At 36.7% G+C, this 27,171-nt stretch overlaps 2 protein-coding genes and 1 long non-coding RNA gene across 19 annotated transcripts in view; 1 reads left to right on the top strand and 2 right to left on the bottom strand.

The window, feature by feature from the left end:
• Positions 1 to 597: 597 nt before the first annotated feature.
• On the bottom strand, positions 598 to 11,973 carry LOC106877888 (uncharacterized). Its single transcript, XM_014926932.3, has 7 exons — positions 11,789 to 11,973; positions 7,973 to 8,181; positions 6,225 to 6,329; positions 5,847 to 5,919; positions 4,102 to 4,181; positions 2,257 to 2,452; positions 598 to 944 (listed from the first exon to the last, which is right to left on the bottom strand). Exons 2-6 carry the CDS (start codon positions 8,133 to 8,135, stop codon positions 2,262 to 2,264), a joined length of 612 nt encoding a protein of 203 aa, XP_014782418.2. The 5' UTR covers positions 8,136 to 8,181; positions 11,789 to 11,973; the 3' UTR covers positions 598 to 944; positions 2,257 to 2,261.
• Positions 11,224 to 14,740, top strand: LOC149132395 (uncharacterized). The gene is made up of 2 exons (XR_016244688.1): positions 11,224 to 11,455; positions 12,378 to 14,740. It is a non-coding gene; the product is annotated as an uncharacterized LOC149132395 (long non-coding RNA).
• A 1,194-nt stretch (positions 14,741 to 15,934) lies between these two features.
• LOC106877886 (protein furry) overlaps positions 15,935 to 27,171 on the bottom strand; it is a 157,959-nt gene continuing 146,722 nt past the window's right edge. For 16 of the 17 annotated variants that reach the window (XR_016244684.1, XM_089364816.1, XM_089364821.1 and 13 more), the window contains 8 exons: positions 27,122 to 27,171; positions 25,322 to 25,386; positions 24,296 to 24,394; positions 22,968 to 23,039; positions 21,753 to 21,863; positions 20,575 to 20,771; positions 18,587 to 18,681; positions 15,935 to 16,333 (listed from right to left, as the gene is read on the bottom strand). The exon at positions 27,122 to 27,171 is cut by the window's right edge and continues 41 nt beyond it. Coding sequence is in view for 16 of the 17 variants with exons in the window: in XM_089364816.1 (XP_089220942.1) it covers positions 16,203 to 16,333; positions 18,587 to 18,681; positions 20,575 to 20,771; positions 21,753 to 21,863; positions 22,968 to 23,039; positions 24,296 to 24,394; positions 25,322 to 25,386; positions 27,122 to 27,171 (820 nt within the window). In the remaining variant the exon portion in view is untranslated. The remainder of the gene's footprint in view (positions 16,334 to 18,586; positions 18,682 to 20,574; positions 20,772 to 21,752; positions 21,864 to 22,967; positions 23,040 to 24,295; positions 24,395 to 25,321; positions 25,387 to 27,121) is intronic. The other variant, XM_089364830.1, reaches the window with a different exon arrangement.

Raw genomic sequence — 27,171 nt, 5'->3', positions numbered from 1 at the left:
TGTCAGACAGAACTTGTTGAGGGATATTTTCTACAGCTGGATGCTCTTCCTGTTGCCAATCCACATTTGCTTCCTTGCAAGGGTAGTATTTCTCCATGTTCAGACATATTTATCACAGAAGATTTGAGATGAATAATCTTGCTTGTATGACGAGGATGTTCATTTACAACCATCACATGGTGTCTAGGTAAGGGCATACACACATACACACACACACAATGGGCATTTTCTAGTGTCCACTGACAAATCTTTCGTCAGCCAGGAATTATAACCCAAGGTATCACACAGTGGTCCTGAACCCAAGACCACAATTGGGAAATAAACTCCTTAATCACACACACACAAACATACACACATGTGTATGTGTATGCCCTCACTTGACAACTGGTGATAGCTTGTTTAAATCATTGTCAGTTTAGCAAGAGACCAATAGCATAGGAAAACCTGACTTAAAAATAAGTACTGAGAGCAATTTGTCTGATTAAATAACACTTCTAGATAATGCCCTAGCATGGGCACAGTCCAATGACTAAAACAAGTAAAAAATAAATAAAAGAAATGATGATGCTAAGATAAAAACTACATCCACTCTCTGACTTGCTTTAAAATATTTTATTTCTGGGTAAAATACATCAAGTAATAAATGCATGAGTTAATAAAAATATGCTTAAACACTTAAATGCATAACAGATTCGTAACAAAATTTGAAATGCCTTCATCAATAAGAAATATTATAAATAACGTGGAAATAACGTGACAAGAAAAACATTAACATCATATTGTGTTGGTGATAAAGTTATTTTTGCTTGGCTATTGATAACATCTTTCCACTATTAACTACTATCTCTATAACAATAATATAAAAAGGATTTTGAATACAGTTTACAGACAATGAAGTTTGAATCACTAGAATCATCTGAATGCTTCCTTTTGGAAAATATAATCTGAAATAAGCAGAAAATTATTATATAAATAAGCAGTGCAAAATAGTCTGAAATTTATAGACATGGACATAATTCACCTTCTGATCAGTAGAGGATCAGTTAAATATCGATGATAGATGTATTTATATTAATTTGGATTTTTCTTTTTGCATTTAGATGCAGGGTTTAGATGGTGTGGTTGGTGTTAGGAAGGGAATCCAACCATAAAAACCCTGCCAAAACAGACAGAGTAGCCTGGGATAGTCTTCTACCTGGCTGACCCCTGTCAAACTGTCCAACCCATGCCTGCATGGAAGGCAGGCGTTAAATGATGATGATGATGATGCAGGTATGGGTGTGTGTGGCAAAAAGTTTGCTTCCCAATGTGGTTCTGGGCTTAGTCCCACAGTGTAGGCCCTTGGGCAAATGTCTTCTGTTATAGCTCCAGGATTAAAAGCCTTGTAAATGGATTTGGTAGACAGAGAATAAAAGAAACTGTGCCATGTGTGTGTGTGTATGTACGTGTGTGTGTGTGTTTTCACCATTACTTGACAACTGGTGACCACCAAATTATTGATCTGTCTCTATGGCCCCATAATTTAGTGGTTCAGCAAAAAAAAAAACAAAAAAAAAACTGATAGAATATCAGCTTTAAGACAAAATAAGTACTGGAATCAATTTTACTAAACCCTTCAGGGCTGTGCCTCAGCATGGCTGCAGTCAAATGACTGAAACAAGTAAAAAAAACTCTTGTTAACAAGTACCTGTTTCAAGGCAAGCTAATATTTCTCCATGGCCAGATGTGTTTTTGCAGGATATTGGAAATGAACGACATTGCTTGTTTGATAGTGACACTTGTTTACAATAATCACACTATGTCAAGACAAAGCGAAACAAACACACACATACATACAAATGCATGCTTGCATATATGCATGTACGAGGGGGTGCTGCAAAGTTCCTGGCTTTAAGGGTATTGCAAAAGGCCTGGTTGGAGGCCCAACCTTCAGAGTTCTTTTGTAAGGCTTAGAAGTATTGAAGGACCACTGCAATAAGTGTGTGAATCTGAGAGGGGAATATGTTGAATAAAATCATAATTAACTGATCCTCCTGTATTTTCTTTTACCCAAAGCCAGAGACTTTTCAACACCCCACTGTATGTATGTGTGTGTGTGTGTTTATATATGTGTGTACGAGTGTGTGTGTGTGTGTGTGTCTATATGTGTGTACGAGTGTGTGTATGTGTTTATATATGTGTGTACGAGTGTTTATATATGATGCAGTGGGGAAGCAAGTCAAAGGTAAACTCGATGAAAATACAAACAATACAAACCTTAATTAACACTGGTAACTCTCGATCTCACTTATATGAAATCCTTCTTTATCCTTTACTTGTTTTCCAGATTCATCAGCACAATAACAACTTGACCCACTACACTGAATGTTCTCGTAGCTACCCTTTTTGGTGCACAGAAACAGTTTCCCAAGTAACCCTGATTTCTTATAGTTAACTTTGTGTCTAGCACAGTCTGTAAAGTTAAGAAATAAAATATATGATTATAGAGAACAAAACAGAAATCTATCTAAAAGATTAGTACAATTCTTTTACACTGACAAGTTAAAGCTTCCAATAAGAGAACTGCTCCTATCCTCAACAGACATGTTACATTTTACCAAATTTATTCTTAAGTGCAGATGTTATCCACTGAAGCAATTTAAGTTCATTGAGTAAATAGAATTCATTGAAACAACTTTTGAATTGACCCCAGTTCACATATAAAGACGTGTATTAATCTAAAGCAGGGCTTCTCAACTATTTTTTATCAATGAACCCCTTTGATTACTATTTTACTCCAGTGGACCCCCCATAGCCACTTAATGCTTAAAATCTAGTCTTATAGAAATGTCTTTCAAAATTCCTATTTTGTTGTAAAATGCCAAAGAAAGAAACCTAGCCCTTTCTTGCAATACATACATATAAAGCAAAATTTTTTCAGGGGCCCTTAAAATACTATTGTGGATCCCCAATTTACTATTTTGGGGCGTGGACCTCCCAAAATTTGATATAGACCCTGGTTGAGAACCTGTGATGTAAAGGAAAGCTGCTATTGTTCTTTGAAGAAATTTTAGAAATATCAAATAAAAAGATCTGCAATCATATGTTTTAACTTTGATCCTTAACACAGGTTCCTCCTTTGATCCCTAAACACACGTTTGACACTGACACGCTTCCATCATCTATATAAATAAAAGTGAAACTCTGTCTGTCCAGGATCCCTGAATCTCAGTCTACGTTTGCTCTACATAGACATACTATACCCTTTTTTGGAATCAGGATGATCCTGAGATTGAAAATCTGACCTTCATTTGGTTGTTGAACAGCCAGCATTGGGATCTGATGTAAGAGCATGTGTGCTGCTATTTCTAGCAGGTAAGGCAACTGTGAGAGGTTGGGGGGGGGGACAAACACAGACACGCATACATATATATATATATATATAGGAAAATGAAAAAAAGGCAGAATGCTAAACTGGAAGCATATTTTAATAAAGATCTCTAACCAGTTTTCATTGCGAAAAGCAAATTATCAAGAAGAAGGAGAATGAAAATGTTTATTTCATTTTCCTATTATTTCTCCATGTGCGGTTAACACAACCCCACTATTTACTGACTTATATATATATATATATATATATATATATATATATACACACATACATATATATACATATATACGACGGGCTTCTTTCAGTTTCCGTCTACCAAATCCACTCAAGGCTTTGGTCGGCCCGAGGCTATAGTAGAAGACACTTGCCCTTGCCCAAGATGCCACGCAGTGGGACTGAACCCGGAACCATGTGGTTGGTAAGCAAGCTACTTACCACACAGCCACTCCTGATGTGAATGTTTAATTTTTTAGAATGATACTATTGGATAGATATGAGAGGCCAAATCTGGTTGGTTTGAGCATAAAATAGATAAGTTATTTGGGCTGGATATGGCTGGTTTACATGTTGAAAGGCTAAGGGTTTTGATTTTTATTTACTCTTGTCATTTCAGTTCTATAGAAACAGTATAAATCAAGAATGGTCTTATAAATAATCTCAGCTTGGAGACAACAAGGAAAGAACAATGAAGAGTGGAGTGTTGGAAAGAATAGGTTAGCAAGATTACTTACTACAAGACAAGGGAGTAAGATGATTGATATGCAGAGCTGTATATCCTGTAAGTATTTGTCCCTTAAAGCTGCAGTAACATCTAGAAAGAAAAATAAATAAATAAGTAAAACAAGAAATAAACAAACAAAAAAAAAAAAAATGAAGTGAGTCCGTTTTGATGGGCACCTTCTTCCATGCCACGAAATAATTTTAAGAAATATTGGTTTTCAGATTTTGGCACATGGCCAGCAATTTTTTTTGGGGGGTGGGGGCGGTAAGAACGTAAACAGACAACAATAATGATAGATGATGTGAAGACAAACAGAAAAAATAATAAAAAGATGGACAGGGAAAAACAAGGATGGATCATTTGCAAGTTTCTCTCATCAGTCAAGTTACGAAATTATCCTTACAGTTTCGGGCAGTTACACTTGAGACTGTTCAAATCTGGTTGCCCCCAAAAATCTAAGCTGAGAGCTTTAATTTTTTTTGAGGGAAAGCAAGCGAATGTGTATGGCAACAAAGATAAAAAAAAAAGAAAACCAGAGAACATGTTATACAATTACAAATACAAACAAGAAAATAACAAAGTAAAGGGTAAAGACCCACTTCGATTATGAATGATCATGGGGTTGCATCAAGAAAGTTACTCTCCGAGGCACAAGTCTGGGCAAGGTTGCTTATGGAAGACCAGTAGTTGCCTATGCATATCAGCCTCCTCTCCCCATGCCACTAATAGTAATTAAAGGAAAGGGCAAAGGCTGATACAGCTTGGCACAAGTGATGTTGCAACTCATTTCTACAGCTAAGTGAACTGGAGCAACGTGAAATATAGTGTCTTGCTCAAGAATACAACTTACAGTCCAGTCTTGGAATTGAACTCACTATCTCATGATTGTGAGTCCAATGTTCAAACCACTGAGCCGTGTGCCTTACACACACACAAACATATACATATATATGTGTAGGCAACTGGGGGTGCCTTTTTGTGCTGTTTGTTCCCACAACCAATTGACAACTGGTGTTGGTTTGTTTATGTCCCTGTAATTTATTGGTTCAGCAACAGAGACTAATAGAATAAGTATCAGATTGAAAAAAATAAATAAATAAAAAAATAAATAAATACTGGAGCCGAACTGTATGACTAAACCCTTCAAGGTGGTGCCACAACACGACCACAATCTGATGACTGGAACAAGTAAAAGATTTAGTGTTCTAGAATGCAAATAGCCAAGTGAAGAACTAATATCAGGATGCTGTTTTTATCATTTTCATCTCACTACATTGTGCCTCATCTCATATAAACCAGGGGTGTTTTATCTTTCATTTTTTTTTTTACTTGTTTCAATCATTAGACTGCGCTCCTGCTGTGTCAGGCCTTGAGGAATTTTAACCCAGTACTTATTCTATTATACTCTTTTGTCAAACTGCTAAGTCATGAGAGACATAAACAGACAAACATCATTAATCAAGAGGTTATGGGAAACAAACAAACAAACACACACACACAGACACATATGACAGGCTTCTTTCAGTTTCCGTCTGCCAAATCCACTTGCAAGGCGTTGGTCAGCCCAAGGTTGTAATAGAAACACTTGCCCAAGGTGCCATGCAGTAGGACTGAACCTGGAGCCATGTGGTTAGGAAGTGAGCATCTTACAACACAGCCACTCTTATGTCTATATACTTATAAGAAATCAACAACTACATGTTCAATAGACAATTCTACAAAACTGGAATAGTACATAGATTCAATGTTACGTACATGTCGTTGTGGCAGATGACAGTATTATTAAATGAAGGCTTTTTCTCTTGCAGTTGGTTGAGGAAACTGTGATCTGAAAATAAATAAATAAATAAAATCTGGTTAATTTATAATGTGGAAGGCTAAAGCTTATAGAGCTTTTGTATTTGATTAACAAGATTCTTGATGTGAATTTGTGAGGTGCTTTTATTCAAGATCCCAGAGTATATAGATGTTAAGGAAACACATGTAACATGGAATTACAATATATCACATTTTCCAGTTTTTGTTTACACACATGCATGCATAGCCACTACAAGTAGCCACTTCCTTCCTGACTAAAAGATACACTGTCCAAAAATTGAAACCAACAAAAGTATAAACACTCCAAAAACATACCTTTAGTACATTTCTTGGTATATGGATTACACAAAAGTCCTGTAGCACATTCCATATGAGTTTGCAGAAGCATTTTGGTTGTAGAGATGCAGATTTCATCTTCCTCTGGAATAAATGTACAAAAGCTTACTTTAATACAAGAAATTGAACCATTTCATCTACTTAAAAGATTCAAAAAGGACAAAGTTCAAATTTTGGTTTCTTTGAAGAGAAATAACTGACAGAGAAATATGAGAAATCTATCTCTATCATTACAGAGTAGACAATGAACAAGTATACCTTGCACTGGTTCTTTTGTTTTACTCCTCGCTAAACTGAAAGAAAAACTGAATTATCTGCCTCATTCAAAGATTTCACAATATATCTGTAATATATTGTGGAGTTGTGGGTCAGAAGATGAAAGCATGATTCTGAACTCACTTACTCTTTTACTTGTTTCAGTCATTTGACTGTGGCCATGCTGGAGCACTGTCTTTAGTCAAGCTAATCAACCCCAGGACTTATTCTTTGTAAGCCTAGGACTTATTCTATCGGTCTCTTTTTGCCAAACTGCTAAGTTATGGGGACGTAAACACACCAGCATCGGTTGTCAAGCGATGGTGGGGGGACACACAGACACACAAACACACATATATACGACGGGCTTCTTTCAGTTTCCGTCTATCAAATCCACTCACAAGGCTTCGGTCGGCCCGAGGCTATAGTAGAAGACACTTGTCCAAGGTGCCACGCAATGAGACTTAACCTGGAACCATGTGGTTGGTAAGCAAGCTACTTACCACACAGCCACTCCTGCGCTTAATTTGGTAATTTTTCTTTTTCTTTTTCCTTTTTTTCTTGTTGCAACAGAAGCACTTCATTATTTTAATGTTCATGTAGTAAGCTACAAAATTCTTGCATTCACCTGATTTCCTGTAATTCAGACTGCCTTATGGTCACAGCAAATAAAATGGAAAAGACGTTGCCCAGGAAGATGGTGAGGGAGATGCGCTGGAATAGCCACTCTGATTCATGGGGTTTGAACCTGCAGATAGCCATCTCCACCCTAATTGTGGTGAGCAGGGATATGGTCTGGGGCCGAGAACACTGGAGATCTCCACCATTACTGGTTCAACCATAAACCTTCAGAGAGTGACTGATGCTTTGGCAGTTTGCTTTTCTCAACCTAATGAGCAGCAGAGTCTGGACTTGTAGCTGAACACACCAAGTTGCCACTAGAGAAGGTATCACAGCATGTGGCATCCCAGACGAGGGGCCTCATACCATCAAGTTCTATCTGAAATATAAACTGTAGTTTTATCTGAGGTTTGACAAACTTTAAGCGTAAGGTGGCGAGCTGGCAGAAATATTAGCACGACAGGCAAAAGCACCAGTTGCGTACTGGGGTCGATCTAATAGACTGGCCCCCTCCCCCAAAATTTTGGGCTTTGTGCCTAGAGTAAAAAAGAATAAATTCTAAACATGACTGGAGTGAAGCTAACCACAAACTCAATTGTTATCTGGCGTACATATATTATAAACATCAAACCTCAGTGTTGACTAGAGTACAGCCAACTATAAGCCAGACCCTGCCAAAACTGACAGTGAAGCCTGGTGCTGTCAAACTGTCCAACCCATGCCAGCAAGGAAAGCCGACGTTAAATGATGATGACTATACGTTGCACAACATATTTGTGAATACAAGCATAAACACAATTTATCAGGTTTACAAGTTAAATGGATGATGCAATTTAAACTCTCATACTTACTAATGAATTTCACACAAATTTTACAGCAACCACATTTTAGAGTTTTCTCACAATTTTCCACAGAAGGACAGCTAGAACAGTCCTGATTGTCACACTTATAGACAAAGCCAGCAGCCAAGGTAAGCAGTGCCGTGAAGACTATGGTAAATAGTATGTTCTTCATATTGATATCACTGTCTTCTTGATTAGGGTGTCAGCTTATATAGAAACTGAAACAAAATTAAAAGTAAGGCAGAATAGTTAAGCATAATATGAGGGTGTTCATGACAACATACACAATTATTATTATTATTGAGTGAGATAGCAGGGCATGCCATCAAAGTGACACGAGGGTAAAATATACGAAGCCCAGTATACCCATCATGACTACCCGTCTGATAAGGGTACATCAAGCACATGCATCACAACCATATGTGCATGACATAGTGGTCTCATATCAAGATAAACAGCACATGACCTTGCAGGTGGGGCCCAGTTAGAATTTTCTTCAGGTCAAGTAGCCCATCCCGCTCAAAAGGTCCTTGAATAAAGGTTGTTTGAGGATGTCAAGCGAAATACCCATGTTTTCAAAGGTGAATTATCCAAACCCCAAAGAATTCCACTCAATTCTGTGCCCACATGCCCCTTCTGTCGCTATCTCTTAACTATTTCTAAGAGGAGTAATATTTCCATGAGGCCAGACATGTTTTTGTAGAATACTGGAAATGAACAACACTGCTTTTATGACAGTGACACTCATTTACAATAATTATATAATTATAAGGAGACGCAAACATACACACACCAACACTCACATACATATGCACACATATATGTGCATATGCACATATATGCATGATGGGCTCCTATCAGTTTCTGTCTACTAAAGCCAATGCACTTCATATTACTAACCCTTACTGGTTAATTGCACTCATTTTTAAATGCACAGGGCAAGTAGAAGGATTATCAACAAATGCTACAGTTTGCAGTTCACAGTCAGTTGAATTAAACCACTGTTCATTACTAATACTCATTTGACAACTTATTGCTCCTAAGAGGATGAAATACCAATTCAAACATAGTGAAATATTGCTACTGGAAGTCCTAGAAATAAAAGGTTTGCAAAAGTAGCCTTTTTATTAACGAGTCATCTGCAGATTTCATTAATTGTTGTACTGCAATTATGTCATATGCATCTCAAGTCTAGAATGTTTTGGATCAAATACAATTAAATTGTGTAGCCCTATTTAATCAAATTTGGTGATTTAGAGTTGTTTGGCCAGTGTTGCAGCACTAAATGCAATCGTATCCACTACGGTGTATTCTCATATGACACTCAGGTACCATCTCAAAGGATTAGAAGTTAGACCAGGGGTTTTCAAACTGTGGTCCGCAAGGACAAGACAAGGGGTCCGTGGACAGCAAATACTTTTTATGGGCAATTTGATTTTATATATGTTTTTTAATCAAAATCTTTTAATTAACAATAAACCTATTTGTTAAATACTATTAAATAAATAAATGTAAAACTATATGTTATTTTAAGCAAATATTTATGTATAAATTTCATAAACGTTTATAAGGGGGTCCCTAAGGTAAAGCCTGAAATATAAAGGAGTTTGCAAGTCAAAAAGTTTGAAAACCCCTGAGTTAGACCGCTTGATCTTTCCCCATCTGACTGATACAACTGCCACAGGCTCCTGTATACACTGTATACCTATTTTTAATGGCTCAATTATCATTCTGATTTCACTTAGAGTAACAACTAGTGTTATATTCATAAGACCAACCATGAAGAACCTAAGTATCCAGTTGTTTTTCACAGCTGCTGCATTCATTAGCTGTTATGCAAGTACCAAGTGGTGCAATAACAATACAATGATTTAATGAGATTGAATGTATTCATGTTTGGTTGGTAATGTAATGACTAGATGTAGGCTGCATGTAAATGGCGAATGAACACTCACTAAATATAACTATAACAGTTTTTATTTTGGTAGAGATTCATTGCAAGATGTACAAAGGCTGGAGTAATGTTGGAGTGATGTTATGGTGAGCTGAGTTGAGGGGACCTACCGATACTGTGAAGAGCTGAGAGCTGTAGATGCCGCAGTAGTGAAGGGGCCAAAAGAGAGAGCTTGTCATAGTGAGCTTCAGTAAAGTTTGCTGTAAAATTTGACCAACTCACCACCATGCTTTTCACAAAAAAAAAAAAAAAACCCTTGGATTTTTCACATGGAATCAACTCCCTTGGCCTCCTACTATGCTGCAAATCCAATATTTTTACGGTTTGGAAAGGAGAGAGGATGGAGGGGGGGGGGGTCTATAATAGAAGACACCTACCCAAGGTGGTATGGAGTGAGAATGGACCCAGAACCATATATACATACATATATATCTCATATATATATATATATATATATATATACAAGAAATGAGGGCAGGGAATCGTCAATTAATAATAAAATTAATAATTAACAATTTTGCCAAGTAGTTCAGTATGAAAAAAACCTTTATCGGTAAGACCGTTTATCATCATAAATATAAGGGATTAGCAATTGAGTTGCTTCTCCACAGTATGTTGGAGAAGCAACTCAATTGCTAATCCCTTATATTTATGATATATATATATATATATATATATATATACATACACACACACACACATATATTTCATGTATATATATATATATATATATATATATATATATATATACACACACACACACACACACATATATCTCATGTATATATATATATATATATATACACACACACACACATATATCTCATGTATATATATATATATATATATATATATATATATATATATATATATATATATATATATACATACATATATATATATATATATCTCATATATATATATATATATATCTCATATATATATATATATATATATCTCATATATATATATATATATATATCTCATATATATATATATATATATATATATATATATATATATATATATATATATATATATCTCATATATATATATATATATCTCATATATATATATATATATATATATATCTCATATATATATATATATATATATATATATCTCATATATATATATATATATATATATATATATATATATCTCATATATATATATATCTCATATATATATATATATATATATATATATATATATATCATATGAATTAGTGTAATAGGTGTAAAACAACTTGCTCTGAACGTATATGAAAAAAAAAGAAGAAAAATGTGCGATCGCGGACGGGGGTGGGTGTGGAGAGGGATCGGAACATCCACAACGCTTTAGTTTAACCGAAAAAGACACGATGACTATAGCTGGAGTGACTCTAACTTGTTTACATCTTCTCGATCGGAACCTGCTGGTGTTAAAACAACAATAATCTGAATAGGTATTTGTATGTAATTACTATGCAAAATATAACAGCAGCTGGATGGAAAAGCTAAACGGGATCGACTAGTATGTATTTTGGAAATAAGGGGGTAGGTATTTGAATGTTGATGTTACTCTTATGTCCATGACAGAAATTTAGAGTGAGAAGTGTGTAAACAGATAAATAGATATACAGATGAGTGAACAATTAGATAACTAGATAAAGATGAGTGTAAATATAAACAAAGAGACATATACAGACGGGTATGTGTGTATAAAGATGACGAAATAGATAGATATGAAGAAAATTAGAAATAGAAGCGTTTATCAGTACTAAACATATATTTAATACTATTTTCACAGGACTAAATTTTTAGAAATAATTATAAAATGTGAAGTGAATGAGAAGAACGAAAAAAAAAATAACTGGAAACGCGACTTACATTGATTTGGTATACAAGCACTTCCAACACGGAACCCTCTATGTGGTTGGCCGTGCAGAAAATAGTAGTCGAATCTTTCCTATGTCGAACCTTATAGGATATGATACATAGGATAATGCAAAACTGTATAAACAATGTGAGGAATAAAAACGGTCTGGCAGCGACACGAATATAAGAATTAGTTCAAGGGAGATAAATCTAATGTAACTGCTTAATGATTTATAGTCATACGTTATTACGCAGGTTAATAAAAAAAATCCAAGCTGTGTTTCCATGAAGCATATCTGGATTATTGCAGTATCATAATCCAGTATGTAGTTATCGTCATTGTATTATTGATGTGAGGTAGGCATTAGAAATGAAAATTCTGGAAATATTGTTTGAAGAGTTATATAATAAAATGGGCATCTGGAAAACTTTTTGGTATTATTTATTCCCTGTTACACAAGTTTCATTTACTAATTGGAATCACAAAATTGTACATGTAGCTTATTTTATTTCTAACTGTTCTATAAATGCCAAAAATGTACATAATAAATTAATGTTGAAATTTAATTCCTTTTACTTCTCGTTTCTTTCAACTTTGTAGTGAAACTACCTCCTGCCATTAGATACAAAACTGCTATCGCCATTCTTCTCATTTAAATATAAATAAATGCGAGCGTAGTAGAGAACCCATTCCTTGTCATCACGTGACTGATCATTATTCGAATCGGCAACTTCTTCGAACCGTTCCCGCCAGAACGCAAACTGACCAATCACGGCCCCTAATAAGGTCACGTGATAGAGTATATTTCTACCATCTGGTGAGCCAATAGTTTGTTATAAATAGCTTTAACTCGGCGGCCAAATTTGTCTCGGTCCAGTTTCTCTTTGAGAACTGTTCCGTGTACCACACGACAGCAGCAGCAGCCAGCGACCACTTCAGCAGCTTCGTCCAGCCACGATGACCACCGCCGTCGCCACATCAGCAACAAGAGTCTACGACTACTATCCAGCATCATCGCCATGACCAACACGAATCTACGATTACTACTAACCAGCAACAATCTCCACCAGCGTCAACACGACTTATTATGTACACCAAACCAAACCTCCGCGGCACATCTCTCTCTTCGATTCTGTTAGGTGACTCAGCTTCACGGTAAATAAACAGACAAGAGTTCTTAAACAGACAAGAAATTCTCAGCCAGCGACGAACATCTGTATAACAAGAATCACGGCCCGGCATCGATGCCACGACATCACAACTAGTGATCAGCACTGCCACACTCAGCCTCTTCTCACTTTCACATACAGAACTTTTCCTATAGTGTACTAACGAACTGGTATAATTGCTCACGTGTCATTTACTGACTCTTTCTATCTGCTGTAATAACTCACACACATGTATCACTCACATACACACTTTTCTTTGTATGACGGCCTGTCTTTGATTATGTTCTTATATGTCGCATTCACACTCTCACACAGACATACATCTTTAACACTACAATAAATATCTCTGTTATTCATCTAATACGGTTGTGGTCTTTCATTACTGGTCATCTATGTTATCGTCGCATAACATATCATGTATATCATCCATTGATATATATATTTGTATGTTCGACCGTGTGACTCGTTTAAAGAAAAGGAGTCCTCGGTTTTTCCATTCGTCACCATTTCTCCTTTTTGAGTTCGCACGGTCGTCCCTTACAACTGGTGACCCCCGACGTTGATTCGTTCATACAGCTCTTCTGATCTGTACAGCCAACGCGAGCCTGTTCACAGTTTCCCTTACAATTGGTGACCCCGACGTCGGTCCTTACCTTACAATTGGTGACCCCTGACGTTGATTCGTTTATACAGCCCTTCTGATCTGTACAGCCCAACTTGAAAAGTTCACATAACTTTCCAAAAATGGTGACTAAATGCCAGTAATAGACCAACCGTTCTATAAGTCTTTTTCACTACAAAATTTTTTTTCCTTATTTCGTCTGTTTGTCTTCGACAAACCGACTGGTGCGAGGCTAGTGTAGTGAAACTACCTCCCGCCATTAGATACAAAACTGCTATCGCCATTCTTCTCATTTAAATATAAATAAATGCGAGCGTAGTAGAGAACCCATTCCTTGTCATCACGTGACTGATCATTATTCGAATCGGCAACTTCTTCGAACCGTTCCCGCCAGAACGCAAACTGACCAATCACGGCCCCTAATAAGGTCACGTGATAGAGTATATTTCTACCATCTGGTGAGCCAATAGTTTGTTATAAATAGCTTTAACTCGGCGGCCAAATTTGTCTCGGTCCAGTTTCTCTTTGAGAACTGTTCCGTGTACCACACGACAGCAGCAGCAGCCAGCGACCACTTCAGCAGCTTCGTCCAGCCACGATGACCACCGCCGTCGCCACATCAGCAACAAGAGTCTACGACTACTATCCAGCATCATCGCCATGACCAACATGAATCTACGATTACTACTAACCAGCAACAATCTCCACCAGCGTCAACACGACTTACTATGTACACCAAACCAAACCTCCGCGGCACATCTCTCTCTTTGATTCTGTTAGGTGACTCAGCTTCACCACGGTAAATAAACAGACAAGAGTTCTTAAACAGACAAGAAATTCTCAGCCAGCGACGAACATCTGTATAACAAGAATCATGGCCCGGCATCGATGCCACGACATCACAACTAGTGATCAGCACTGCCACACTCAGCCAACTCACTTTCACATAGAGAACTTTTCCTATAGTGTACTAAAGATCTGGTATAATTGTTCACGTGTTATTGACTCTCTTTTTCTCTGCTGTAATATTTCTCATACACACATGTATCACTCACATACACACTTTTCTTTGTATGACGGCCTGTCTTTGATTATGTTATTATATGTCGCATTCACACTCTCACACAGACATACATCTTTAACGCTACAATAAATATCTCTGTTATTCATCTTATACGGTTGTGGTCTTTCATTACTGGTCATCTATGTTATCGTCGCATAACATATCACGTATATCATCTTTGATATATATTTGTATGTTCGACCGTGTGACACGTTTAAATAAAAGGAGTCCTCTGTTTTTCCATTCGTCACCATATCTCCTTTTATGAGTTCGCACGGTCGTTCCTTACAACTTGTTGAATTTATTTCTGTATATTAATGAAACTGTATTTTTTTATGTGTAACAGTCAAAAAAATATAATCTATATCTTCAACATACATGTACGTATGAACGCACATTCAGCATCTTGGTATGTATACATCATAACATTTATGCAGCCTAAACTAAGAGTTATGCTTAGTGATAAGTATTTATAATTAAGTTATAAGTAACAAGATTATCATTATAGCTTTTAATTAAGAAACAATAATATTTGTTATAACTTACGATCGAAAACATTGTAAATAAAGATATAGCTGTAACAGTGGCTTGGTAAAAAGGAAAAAGCTCAACCACAACCAAGAAGGGAACTTCGTGGGAAATCGGTTCTTCTTTCTGTCTGGTGGGATTGCAAAGGAGTAATTCACTTTGAATTGTTACCACCTAATGCAACAATCAATGCTCAAGTCTACTGTCAGCAATTAGAGCGTTTGAACCAAGCTTTGAAGAAAAAAAGACCCGCTTTTGTGAATCAAAAAGGAGTGATGTTTCATCAGGACAATGCATGACCCCACACTGCAAAGATCACATCACAAAAGATCGAAGAGCTTGGTTGAGAAAAAATTCCTCATCCACCTTACTCTCTCAACCTTACTCCTTCAGACTACCATTTGTTTCGTAGTTTACAGAATCATTTGCGGGACATAACTTTGGCAAGCCAGGAGGAGGTCGAAACTGACATTTCAGAGTTCTTTGCTTTGAAACCAAAAGAGCTTTACATTGATGGGATTAAAAAGATTGTAAATAGATGGAAGGAAGTCATGGAAAGTACATTGATGATTAAATTTCAATTAAACATAACATTTGATCACTTGTTTTCTTTATTCAAAATTTGGACAGAACTTATGAGATGACCTGATACATACATCTGTATACATATATACATATATACACACATGTATGCTTGCATACATGCTTTTATCATAGCAGTAATAGAATATCGTATGAAAATGGAACACAATAAGAAACAGAAAAACAAAGACTATTTTGATTTTAATGTTTATGATTTAATTCCAAAAACAAACAAACAACAATAAAAAGAAAATGTTTCTGAAAGGTTTTTCTCATTTTTTTTTTTTTTTACACCGGAATAAAATATAAATGAAAATTGTTTAACACAATTTAATAATCACAGAGAAAGACATGGTAAAATGGTGATTTTTATTTAGTAGATTGGAGAGGGAGATGTAGTGATCTGGGAGACAAGATTGAGCTGTTAAGAGAAAGATGAGTGAGTCGGGAACTTCATTTCTTTATACATTCCGTGGTTTGTTGCCCCGGCCCACCAAGGAGGAACTAAGCAAAGAGAGTGTAGCATTGAGTTCCATCAAGTTATTTGCAATCTGACTGGTACCAGATTCACAGAGGGTCGCCACAAACACACCTGCAAATAATAAAAAAATAACTTTGTAAGTTGTTTAGTCATTTCATCATTAATAAATATCATATTCATTACCATCATTAACATCACCTCTAGCATAAACAACATTATTAGCTCACCTAAAAAAAAAAACAAATATAATCAACACTGCCCTCCTTCCTCTCTTCCCCTCTTCCCCTTCATCATCATTACTACCATCAACAACAGCTCATTCATCATCATCACCATTTACCGTCCATTTTCCATGCTGGCATGGATTGGCTGTTTGACAGGAGCTGGCTAGGAAGAAGACTGCACCAGGCTCCAGTAGAAGACAAGTGCCTAAGTGTTATGCAGTGGGACTGAACCTGGAACCATGTGGTTGGGAAGCAAATTTTTTACCACACAGCTGCACTCGTACCAATGTACAACAAAATGCAACATAAGGCATGTAAATTAATTCTATGCAATAATATTGTCACTGTTGGAGAAAATTTTTGGATTTAATTACCTATTAGATCACAAAACACAAAAATAATTTCTTTAAGAAAATAAATCACTCAAGTTGATTACATGGAGACACCACTTGTATGAAAAACAATAAATTTTTATTTCTGAATCATCATCATCATCGTTTAACGTCCGCTTTCCATGCTAGCATGGGTTGGACGATTTGACTGAGGACTGGTGAAACCGGATGGCAACACCAGGCTCCAGTCTGATTTGGCAGAGTTTCTACAGCTGGATGCCCTTCCTAACGCCAACCACTCAGAGAGTGTAGTGGGTGCTTTTACGTGTCACCCGCACGAAAACGGCCACGCTCGAAATGGTGTCTTTTATGTGCCACCCGCACAAGCCAGTCCAGGGGCACTGGCAACGATCTCGCTCGAAAATCCTACAGGAGCCAGTCAGGCGGTACTGGCAACGGCCACGCTCAAAATGGTGCATCTCATGTGCCACCCGCACAAGAACCAGTCCGCTAATATTTAATGCCTAGGTGTGACTGTGAGGTTAAGAAGCTTGCTTTAAAACAATATCATTTCCAATTCATTCACACTGCATGGTGTCTTGGGCAAGTGTCTTCAGTTATAGCCCTAGACCAATCAAATCCTTGTGAGCAAAACCTCACACACATATGTGAAATTTGACTGGTGACAGCTGCTGCTACCATCTGCGGTTGCTTTTAGTTTAAGAGGCAGAGAGAAATAGGGTTTGCTAAGAAATAAAATGGGGAGGGGGGATAAATTTCCATCAAGGGGAGGAGAATCGCTGAGAAAGTTCCAAGGAAGGAGAGGATGGGGAATAATTACTTCCTGGAAAGTTCCGAGGGGAATGGGGGAAAATTACTTCCTGGAAAGTTCCGAAGAAAAAAATACTTCCCGGAAAGTTCTGAGGAGGGGCGGATTACTTCCTGGAAAGTCCCAAGTAAGGGGAGGAGGGTGAATAATTGCTTCCTGGGAAGTTCCGAGGGGGAAATTACTTTCTGGAAAGTTCCAAGTGGGAAATTACTTTCTGGAAAGTTCCGGGGATTACTTCCCAGAAAGTTCCAAGGAAGGGGAGGGGGAAATTGCTCCCTGGAAAGTTTCGAGGGGGAATTACTTCCTGAAAAGTTCCGAGGGGGAAAATTACTTCCTGGAGAATTCCAAGGGTGGAATTACTTCCTGGAAATTTCCAAGGAAGCGGAGGAGGGGGAATAATTACTTCCAGGAAAGTTCCGAGGTGGGAATAACTTCCTGGAAAGTTCCCAGGGGCAATTACTTCCTGGGAAGTTCCAAGGAAGGAGATCAGGGGGAAATAATTACTTTCTGGAAAGTTCCGAGGGGGAAAATTTACCCCCTGGAAAGTTCTAAGGGGGGGGGGGATTAGTTCCTGGAAAGTTCCGAGGGGGGCAAATTGAGTGTGACAGAGAAACAAAGAGGCAGAAACAGGTGTCTTGCTATAACAGGTAATTATTAAATTGTCTAAATTTTCAATTAAAAAAAGTCTACAACTGAGATTACAATTCTTTGACATTATACATATATATTTATATTCATAATATAATACGAAGAGATTATATTATATGGCTTATGAACATCAGTATAGTTAATTACTTTTCTTATAAAAAGACCTTAAGTTTTGTTCCCAGTTAGCACACATTTAAATTATATAATTGCATATATTTTTCTGTTTCTGCATACACACGTCATTTACAGAAAAAAGAAAGAAGGAAAGAAGCAGGAAAAATTATAATAAATATTAAACATCAAAACAGAATGATATATGAAGACCACTTACTGTTATTTTCTGCCAAAGAACAGCAATAAATATTGAGCAAAACCTGAACGTCATCATCTGAAGTAGACCCAAATATATCAGCTGGCCATTCAGATCTAAAACAAAATAAAAAAATGATAAATATATATATATATATATCTTGACCATACGTGTACTGATGAACAAAGGAATACAGGTTACTTCACAGTTTTTCTGTATTTGATTGAGAAACCAGTGGTCTACCGTTGAGTTAAATGTTTTTAAGAGATAAATTTTGAAAGCTGCATTCCCTCGCTTTCAGTAAATATGTTGCTTATTTTTGGTAGTTTTTTACTTATTTAGTCCCTCGAAGCGTGAGGCATTAATGCACAGTTGATGCCCTTATATATAATTAATTATATTTATGAGGAAATGATGAATTTTTTCATTACAAAATTTTTCGTTATTTTTTCATTATGAGGTTTTTTTCACGCTGACTACTTGATAAATTCTTATAAAGAATTTATCCTATATTATATTACATATATATATATATATATATATATATATATATATATATATATATAGAGAGAGAGAGAGAGAGAGAGAGAGAGATGTACATACAACCTGCTGTGTTTACACACAGACATACACACACACACACAGTTAAATATGTTGTATTATGTGTGTGTATGTATCTATATGTCCATGTGTGTGTGTGTATGGGTGATGTATGTTATACACACTCAATGTTCATCTACCTGATTATTTTTACACCTAGCACGGAATAATGACTGTAAAAACAAACATACACACACACATACATAAAACCAGAATGGAGAAAGCTGGTTCAAAGACTACAGATCCATCACTGGAACTGTAAAAGTCTGTAAAGCTTTCCATAAGTTTATCACTTAAGTGTACATCAGCATGTCTAGGCGTGCAACTGTATGCATGAGAATACATACATAAAACAAAATATACAAATCTGCATGCACAGACACACACACACACACACACATACATACATACACACCCTGTTCTTGATGTTGAAATTCCAATGAAGGAGCTTTGGATCTAGGTTAGAAACCAGTTCTTTCTCTATTCGCAAGAAATCTTGAAATAAAACTGAATAACAATATACATACATACATACATACCTACCATAAATCCTCGAGTATAGTCCGCCCTTGAGTATAATATGCAGGGGATTTTTAGGGGGCTGTACCTCTGAAAAAGCTAAACCCTGTGTATAATACGCACCCCTTCTCTAACTTGAGTCAATGAGGTCTATATAACGTCCTTTGTTTGTAAACGTATATACGGTAACGTCCTTTATTATTATTGTATATATAACATAATGCAAGCATGTAGCTTTTTTTGTGCACTTTGTTTGCAGAAAATAAAGAAATAACAGAAATAACGTCAGTGAAAAATAAATATTAAGTAAATTGCCTTTCACATATTTATCACTATCAGTTGCAAAAGCAAAAGCAAAAACATTTATTCAAATCCTTCAAATTCAATGTCACTTTCAGCATGTAAACATGTCAGCATCATTGTAGTTTAAATCTCCGTCATCGTCAGATTCATAGTCAACATCAGAAGATTCACTTTCATTTATTTCATCTTTCCACACGTCATCCTGAGTACCATCCAGTGCAGACGATATACAACACTTTTATTTTAATAAATGTTGCTTACTGCAAGTTATGGATGATTCTTTTATGACTTCATTGCTTTCAGGCTTAGTTTGAGGTATTTTCGCACCTGACATCACAAAATGCGTCTGAATAAACATTGCCGGACAGCAAATAGAGACTCGGACATTGCTTAGAAAATATTTTTCATTTTTAACCTCGTATATAGTACGCACTAGGGATTTTGACCTTTAAATTTTTGGAAAAAAATGCAGATTATACTCGAGGATTTACGGAACATACATACATATAGACAGACAGATATACACACAAACACAAAAGCCTGAAATGCCAGTCACTGAGAATAGATATTTATATAAGATTTGTCACCTGAAAAGACGTAACAACTGTAGAGCCTGAAGATAATGGTGTGCCGTTATATACTGAATTAGGCAGGCAACAACTTCCTCTTTGGTTTCAGCATTAGAATCCAAGTCAAAGAGGTTGTTGTGCCCATTTTCCAAGTCCATCCAGATTTGGGTAAGATTCTTCTTTATAGCTGTAACTGATATGGATATATTAATGACCTAGAAAAGTAAACAGAAACATTTCTTAATTAGAAGTAGTGAGGAGGGGTGTGTTTCTTTCTCCATTTACCTTGTTACATATCAGTTCTATATACTAAGCAAACTGTCCTGTTGTGGTCTCTGCTTGGGTTTTGGTGATCCTTTGACCCTACAGAAATTTCTATTGCATAATATAACTTGTACTTATACACACATACAGAGATGATGTGTTGGAGCAGCAGTAGTCTATTCAATTTAATAGTAATAATAATAATAATAAGCTTTTCTACTATAGGCACAAGGCCTGAAATTTTGTGGAGAGGAGTAAGTCGATTACATTGACCTCAGTCTTTCACTGGTATTTAATTTATCGAGCTTGAAAGGATGAACAGCAAAATTTATCTCATTGACCCTGGAAGGATGAAAGGCAAAGTTGACCTCAGCAGATCTTAAACTCCTAACATAGAGATGGATGAAATGCTGCTAAGCATCTTGCCTGACGTGCAAATGCTTCTGCTAGCTCGCCGCCTTAATAATAATAGCAATAATAATAACAACAATAATAATAATAATAATAATAATAATAATAATAATAATCCTTTCTATTATAGGCACAAGGCCTGAAATTTGGGGCAGGTGGGTAGTCAATTACATCGACCCCAGTACTCAACTGGTACTTAATTTATCGACCCTGTAAGGATGAAAAGTAAAGTCGACCTCGGCGGAATTTGAACTCAGTGACAGGCGAAATACTGCTAAGCATTTCGTCAGGTGAGTTAACGATTCTGCCAGCTCGAAGGAATTGGAACGTGAAGACTAATGAAATACCACTAAGCATTTCACCTTGCGTGCTAACGATTCTGCCAGCTGGCCACCTTAATAATAATAATAATTATCATCATCATCATCATCATCGTCGTCGTCGTCATTATTGTCCTCAGGAGTGAAGTATTTAAAAAAATTTTTATAGAAGATAAAAATTAAAAATGCAATTTGTTGTACCTGGGTGGGAATGTCCACATTATATACAATGTCCAGAACTTTGGAGTAACTTTCAAACAACGACATCAGTTGAAAAATTAGTTTGTAGAGACAGCGGCACATGTTTAATTTCTGAAATTGAAAGAATAGCATTGTAAATGGTAAGCATTTGAGATTGGTTGAGGTCCCATCTCTGGTCCTGAGTCTATTTTAAAAAAGAACATCTGATATAAAGATGGACAAAATGACAAACTGATATGCAGACAATAATTACTGATACTTTGCCAGTTATAATGATGGGGGTTCCAGTTGATCTGATCAATAGAACAGCTGGTGTATCTTTAAAGTAATTCTCAGGGAGATTCAGCATGACACAGAATGTGATAAGGCTGGCCCTTAGAACTACAGGTACAACTCATCTTTGCCAGCTGAGTGGACTGGAGCAATGTGAAATAAAATGTCTTGTTCAAGGACATGGTGTGCCACCAGGTATTGAACTCATGACCTAATGATTGTAGCTGAATACTCTGACCACTAAGCCATGTGACTTCACTTAGGGGTTCACAATAAAGGAGAAGTCAATGACATAATTGTTGTGTTGGTTGAAACAAGACTAATTGTGGCCAGACAAATGTAGAAGAGAGAGAGATAGAGAGGGGGGGAAGAGAGAGAGAGAGAGAGGGGAGAGAGAGAGAGAGGTGAGAGGGGAGAGAGAGAGAGAGTAAGAGAGAGAGAGAGAGAGGGGAGAGGGGAGAGAGAGAGAGAGAGGGAGAGAGAGAGGGGAGAGGGGAGAGAGAGAGAGAGAGAGAGAGAGAGAGAGAAACAGCCTGCTGTGTGGAGTAGGGTAGACATACTGGGTGATGTGTAGAGGGGTGGAGAGAGACTAGCTAATGTATAGAGAAATGGGCTTACATACAAAAATGTAGACAGAAAAATTACCATTGGACAGGAAGAGTGACATGTTGATAGAAAAACACACAGAATGATATTGATGTGGAAGGATTCCGACCACCCCCACAAGTGACCAAAGATGGACTGATCCATTGCTATAAAACAAGGAACTGTGAGTGATTGGCAGTCACTGTGAGCCATTGATAGAGAGCATTGAGTTTCGTGTAATAGTGATTGTATTGCATTGTGTAAATTCTTTCCCCGCTGTTTATCCACAAGGATATAAAAGATATATAGAGTGAAAGACATGTAAAGAAAGACATACTAACAAAACACATGGCATACCTCTCTGCTGTGGAAAGTTGAATTTAAATCTGAACCATTCTGTTTCTCAGATGAAATAATGATGTTGAGGCTCTGAAAATAAAACACAATTTCAATATCTAAATGTCTTGAGATTAGGTTGTATTTATTTAATGGTTTAGTCATAGGAGGAATGGCAGTATCTGTGATGTTTTTAAAGTCTCCAAGACTAATAGAGGAAATTGAAGAAGTAAGTAGCTACATTTTCTGTGTTATTGTTACTTCAAAGTATTGAGTTGTCCTCAGATTGAAAACCTGCTCTGAATGTTTGTAATACAGTGGACTCCACTAAAAGCACTCAGAGACACATTATAGTATTAAATCAGACAATGGGTGAAGATTTTTATACAAAAACAAGCAGGCTCTCTAATAGATTTCCTCACAGATTCCATCTCCCCAATTTTCCCTGAGGTCTATGATAAATGACATTTGCTCAAAATTCCATGCAGTAGGATCAAATCCAGAAACTTGTGATGACATAGCAAATTCATGGCCAGTTAAAAAGGTTACATGTGTTTGAAGTATTAACCTAATTTTTAATAATTACATTTAAAAGGTGGAGGAGCTCATGTGATCCAGTGGCAATTCTAACTGGCATCTTGCTGTACTCAAGAAAACTTGTATTCCCGGGCTGAAGTTCTAAGACCAGCCTCTCTGGTAGTGAAAAGCACTTGTGGCAGTGCCACGCAAAAGTGCCCATGCAGTGCCACATAAAAGCACCCAACACACTCTGTAAAGTGGTTGGTGCTAGGAAGGACATCCAGCCATAGAAACCATACCAAATCAGACTGGAGTTTGATGCAGCTCTGGTGAAACCAACCAACCCATGCCAGTATGGACAACGGACGTTAAATGATGATGATGATGATCCACACTAAATATTAATTATCATATTTCTTGGTACTCAAGTGAAAGTACTATCTAGTGTAAATATGTAATGTAAACATTCAGACATTGCCACTATTTTACCAAATCCTGCTGCATTTGGTCCCCTGAACTGGTTTTGATGTAGCTGAACTACCGATTTTGGCTGTAAAGTTTGGTTTGAAAAATTAGATTTGTATACTGGAAAATATGGTAGTTTGGTCTCTGATGATTTGTGTATTTTATTAAATGATTTTTGTTTTAACACAGATCCTTTCCTAAGGTTATTTTTTATGTACAATATAAAGTTCCAGAACAGATATAAAAACAACTACTTAACATGGCAGTGAAATTGCCTGAGATCACTGGGTAAACCAATGATAAACATAGTTTACGATTAGAAGAATATAAGAAGGGAAAAAATTAACTGTTAAACATCACTTTACCTCTTTAGCTTGATCTCTCCTCAACCTGAAAGTATCCATGCATTCTCGGAGTTCCAGGAGGCAAAATTTGTGCTTATTGACAACATTGGAGTCTAACGTCTAGAGAATAAAATTTAATTCAATTCAATATCATACAAAAATTTCTAAAGAAATTATTAGATCATTGGGGCATCAATGATGATTTTATTGCCACTTATGTTTAAGCAATAATTAGACATATTATATTTTCATAAGTGAGTAAGGTGGATCCATGTGTGTGTGTGTGTGTGTGTGTGTGTGTTTTTACCTTGCTTGGAAACAAGCAAGAGTTGATGACAGGACAGACACCCAGCAACAGAAAAATCAACCTCAAAAATTTCTGTCTGACCCATGCAAGCAAGCTTGGTAAAGCAGACATTAGAACCATCATTATCATTATCATCATCATCATCAGAATAGTAATAATAATCCTTTCTACTATAGGAACAAGGTCTGAAATTTGGGGGAGGGTGCTAGTCAATTACACTGACCCCAATATTTCACTTGTACTTAATTTATCAACCCCCAAACGGATGAAAGGCCAAGTCAACCTCAACAGAGTTTGAAATCAGAATGTAAAGATGGACAAAATGCATTTTGCCTGGTGTGCTAACTATTCTGCCAGCTCACTGCTTTAATAATAATAATAATAATCCTTTTTAGTAAAGGCAAAAGTCCTGACATTTTGAGGGAGGGAAATAGCTGATTACATAAATACCAGTATTTCACTGGTACTTAATTTATTGACCCTGAAAGGAATGAAAGGCAAAGTTGACCCTGGTGGAATTTGAACTCAAAATGTAGTGGCAAGTGAATTACTGGGAAGCTTTTCAAGTGGTGTGCTAATGATTCTGCCAGCTTGCTGTCTTAACAACAACAACAACAACAACAATAATATTCACTAGTACCATATCTAATTGACCCCAAAAGATGAAAAGTTAAGTTGACTTAGGCATTATTTGAATAACAATAATAAAATTTGAAAACTGTCAAATTTTATTGACTTACCGACTTGGACATCATGAAAACAAAGGGACAATCAATTTTTGTGAACAGCATCTGCATAATCTGTTGTGAACAAGGAGTTAAAGAACATATTTATCGTTTTATTTGTGTTAACCAAACTGTTACAGGAACTAAGATTAAAAATATTCTTTTTTGTTCTTTGGTTCTTTAACAGGTTCACAGGTTCCACTCAATCATCTGCAGCTATGCTGGGGCACCACCACCACCACCTTCAATAGTTTTAGTCAGCCATATCAACCCTAATAATTCCTTCACTACTTACTTTCTCAATCTAGCAAGGAGCAAAAGATGTAGGAGACCTTAACATAAAAGGATATAAGAGAAATACAGGAAGGTCTTTCATAGATCAATAAAAAGGCTGTGATATTTTCTTTTCAATTTCTATAACAACAGGTATAGTTTTATTTTTTAACCTTTAGTGTTTAAACTGGCCATATCTGGCCTAAGTATTATATATGCTGAATGTTCAAACCAGCCAGATCCAGCCTTTCACACCTACCCTACAATATCATTCTAAAAATAAACAATCACATCATTGAAATCTTAAAGCTAAGAGATAATGGCATGATTAATACAAAAGGGTAAAGACTCCCTTCGGTCACGAATGACCATTGGATTGCACCTAGAAAGTTACCTTCCGAGGCACAAGTCTGGGCAAAGTTGTTTATGGAAGACCGGCAGTCACCCATGCATACCAGCCTCCCCCACTCTCTCTCCACACCACTGATGTTATCCAAGGGAAAGGCAAAGGCTGATACAGCTTGGCACCAGTGACGTCGCAACTCATTTCTACAACTGAGTGAACTGGAGCAACATGAAATAAAGTGTCTTGCTCAAGAACACAACACAGCCCGGTCCAGACTAAGATGAATGCTAAAGAATTAACTGGTTTTAAATCATTAGAATATGGCCGTGCTGGGGCACAGCTTTCAAGGGTTATAGTTGATCGTATCAAGTCCACTACTTATTTCAGTCTATATTATTTTTAATGATCTCTATTTATTGAACAGCTAAGTTTTACCATTTTGGCATAAAGAGGTGTAAAAAGGCACAATGTTTTGCAAAGGAAGGACACACATGTAGATTTAACATCACTAATAATTGGTGTTGCAGTGCTTTGAGTGGAGTTTGCTCTGCTGCAACAAGCATTTGGACTAGATCCTTTCTACAGATACCCAGGTAGTTCATCAACTATTCTAATGCCAGCTGTTGTTGAGAGGACCTATAAATATTATGTATACTGTCCATTGTCATCTGACTAATTTACTGTTTAAAAAAAATAAAACAACAGATATGCAAAGTGCTCTCTTTCATCTCTCTTTTACTTGCTTCAGTCATTTGACTGTGGCCATGCTGGAGCACCGCCTTTAATCGAGCAAATCGACCCCAGGACTTATTCTTTGTAAGCTTAGTACTTATTCTATCGGTCTCTTTTGCCGAACTGCTAAGTTACGGGGATGTAAACACACCAGCATCGGTTGTCAAGCGATGTTGGGGGGATAAACACAGACTCACAAACATATACACACAAATACATACATACATATATATATATATATATATATATATACACGACGGGCTTCTTTCAGTTTCTGCCTACCAAATCCACTCACAAGGCTTTGGTTGGCCCGAGGCTATGGTAGAAGACACTTGCCCAAGGTGCCATGCAGTGGAACTGAACATGGAACCATGTGGTTGGTAAGCAAGCTACTTACCACACAGCTACTCCTACGACTCGGTAAAAAATAAATAAATAAAAATGGTAACATTTCCAAAGGATATCAAAATCTTGAGCAAGTTCTTTAAACGATTCAGCCTTGTGAAGATAATAA

This window comes from Octopus bimaculoides, chromosome 16 (genome assembly GCF_046866305.1).
Source record: "Octopus bimaculoides isolate indiv1 chromosome 16, ASM4686630v1, whole genome shotgun sequence".
Lineage (NCBI taxonomy): Eukaryota > Metazoa > Mollusca > Cephalopoda > Octopoda > Octopodidae > Octopus > Octopus bimaculoides.
This window is presented reverse-complemented; position numbering and strand designations above follow the sequence as displayed.

Excerpts from the sequence above, each read along its gene's own strand:
- LOC106877888 (XM_014926932.3), bottom strand. The coding sequence starts at position 8,135 with ATGAAGAACATACTATTTACCATAGTCTTCACGGCACTGCTTACCTTG. Across the intron at positions 6,330-7,972 it reads AATTTGTGTGAAATTCATTA|AGGAAGATGAAATCTGCATC; the intron begins GTAAGTATGAGA and ends CATTTATTCCAG. Across the intron at positions 5,920-6,224 it reads TACCAAGAAATGTACTAAAG|ATCACAGTTTCCTCAACCAA; the intron begins GTATGTTTTTGG and ends ATTTATTTTCAG.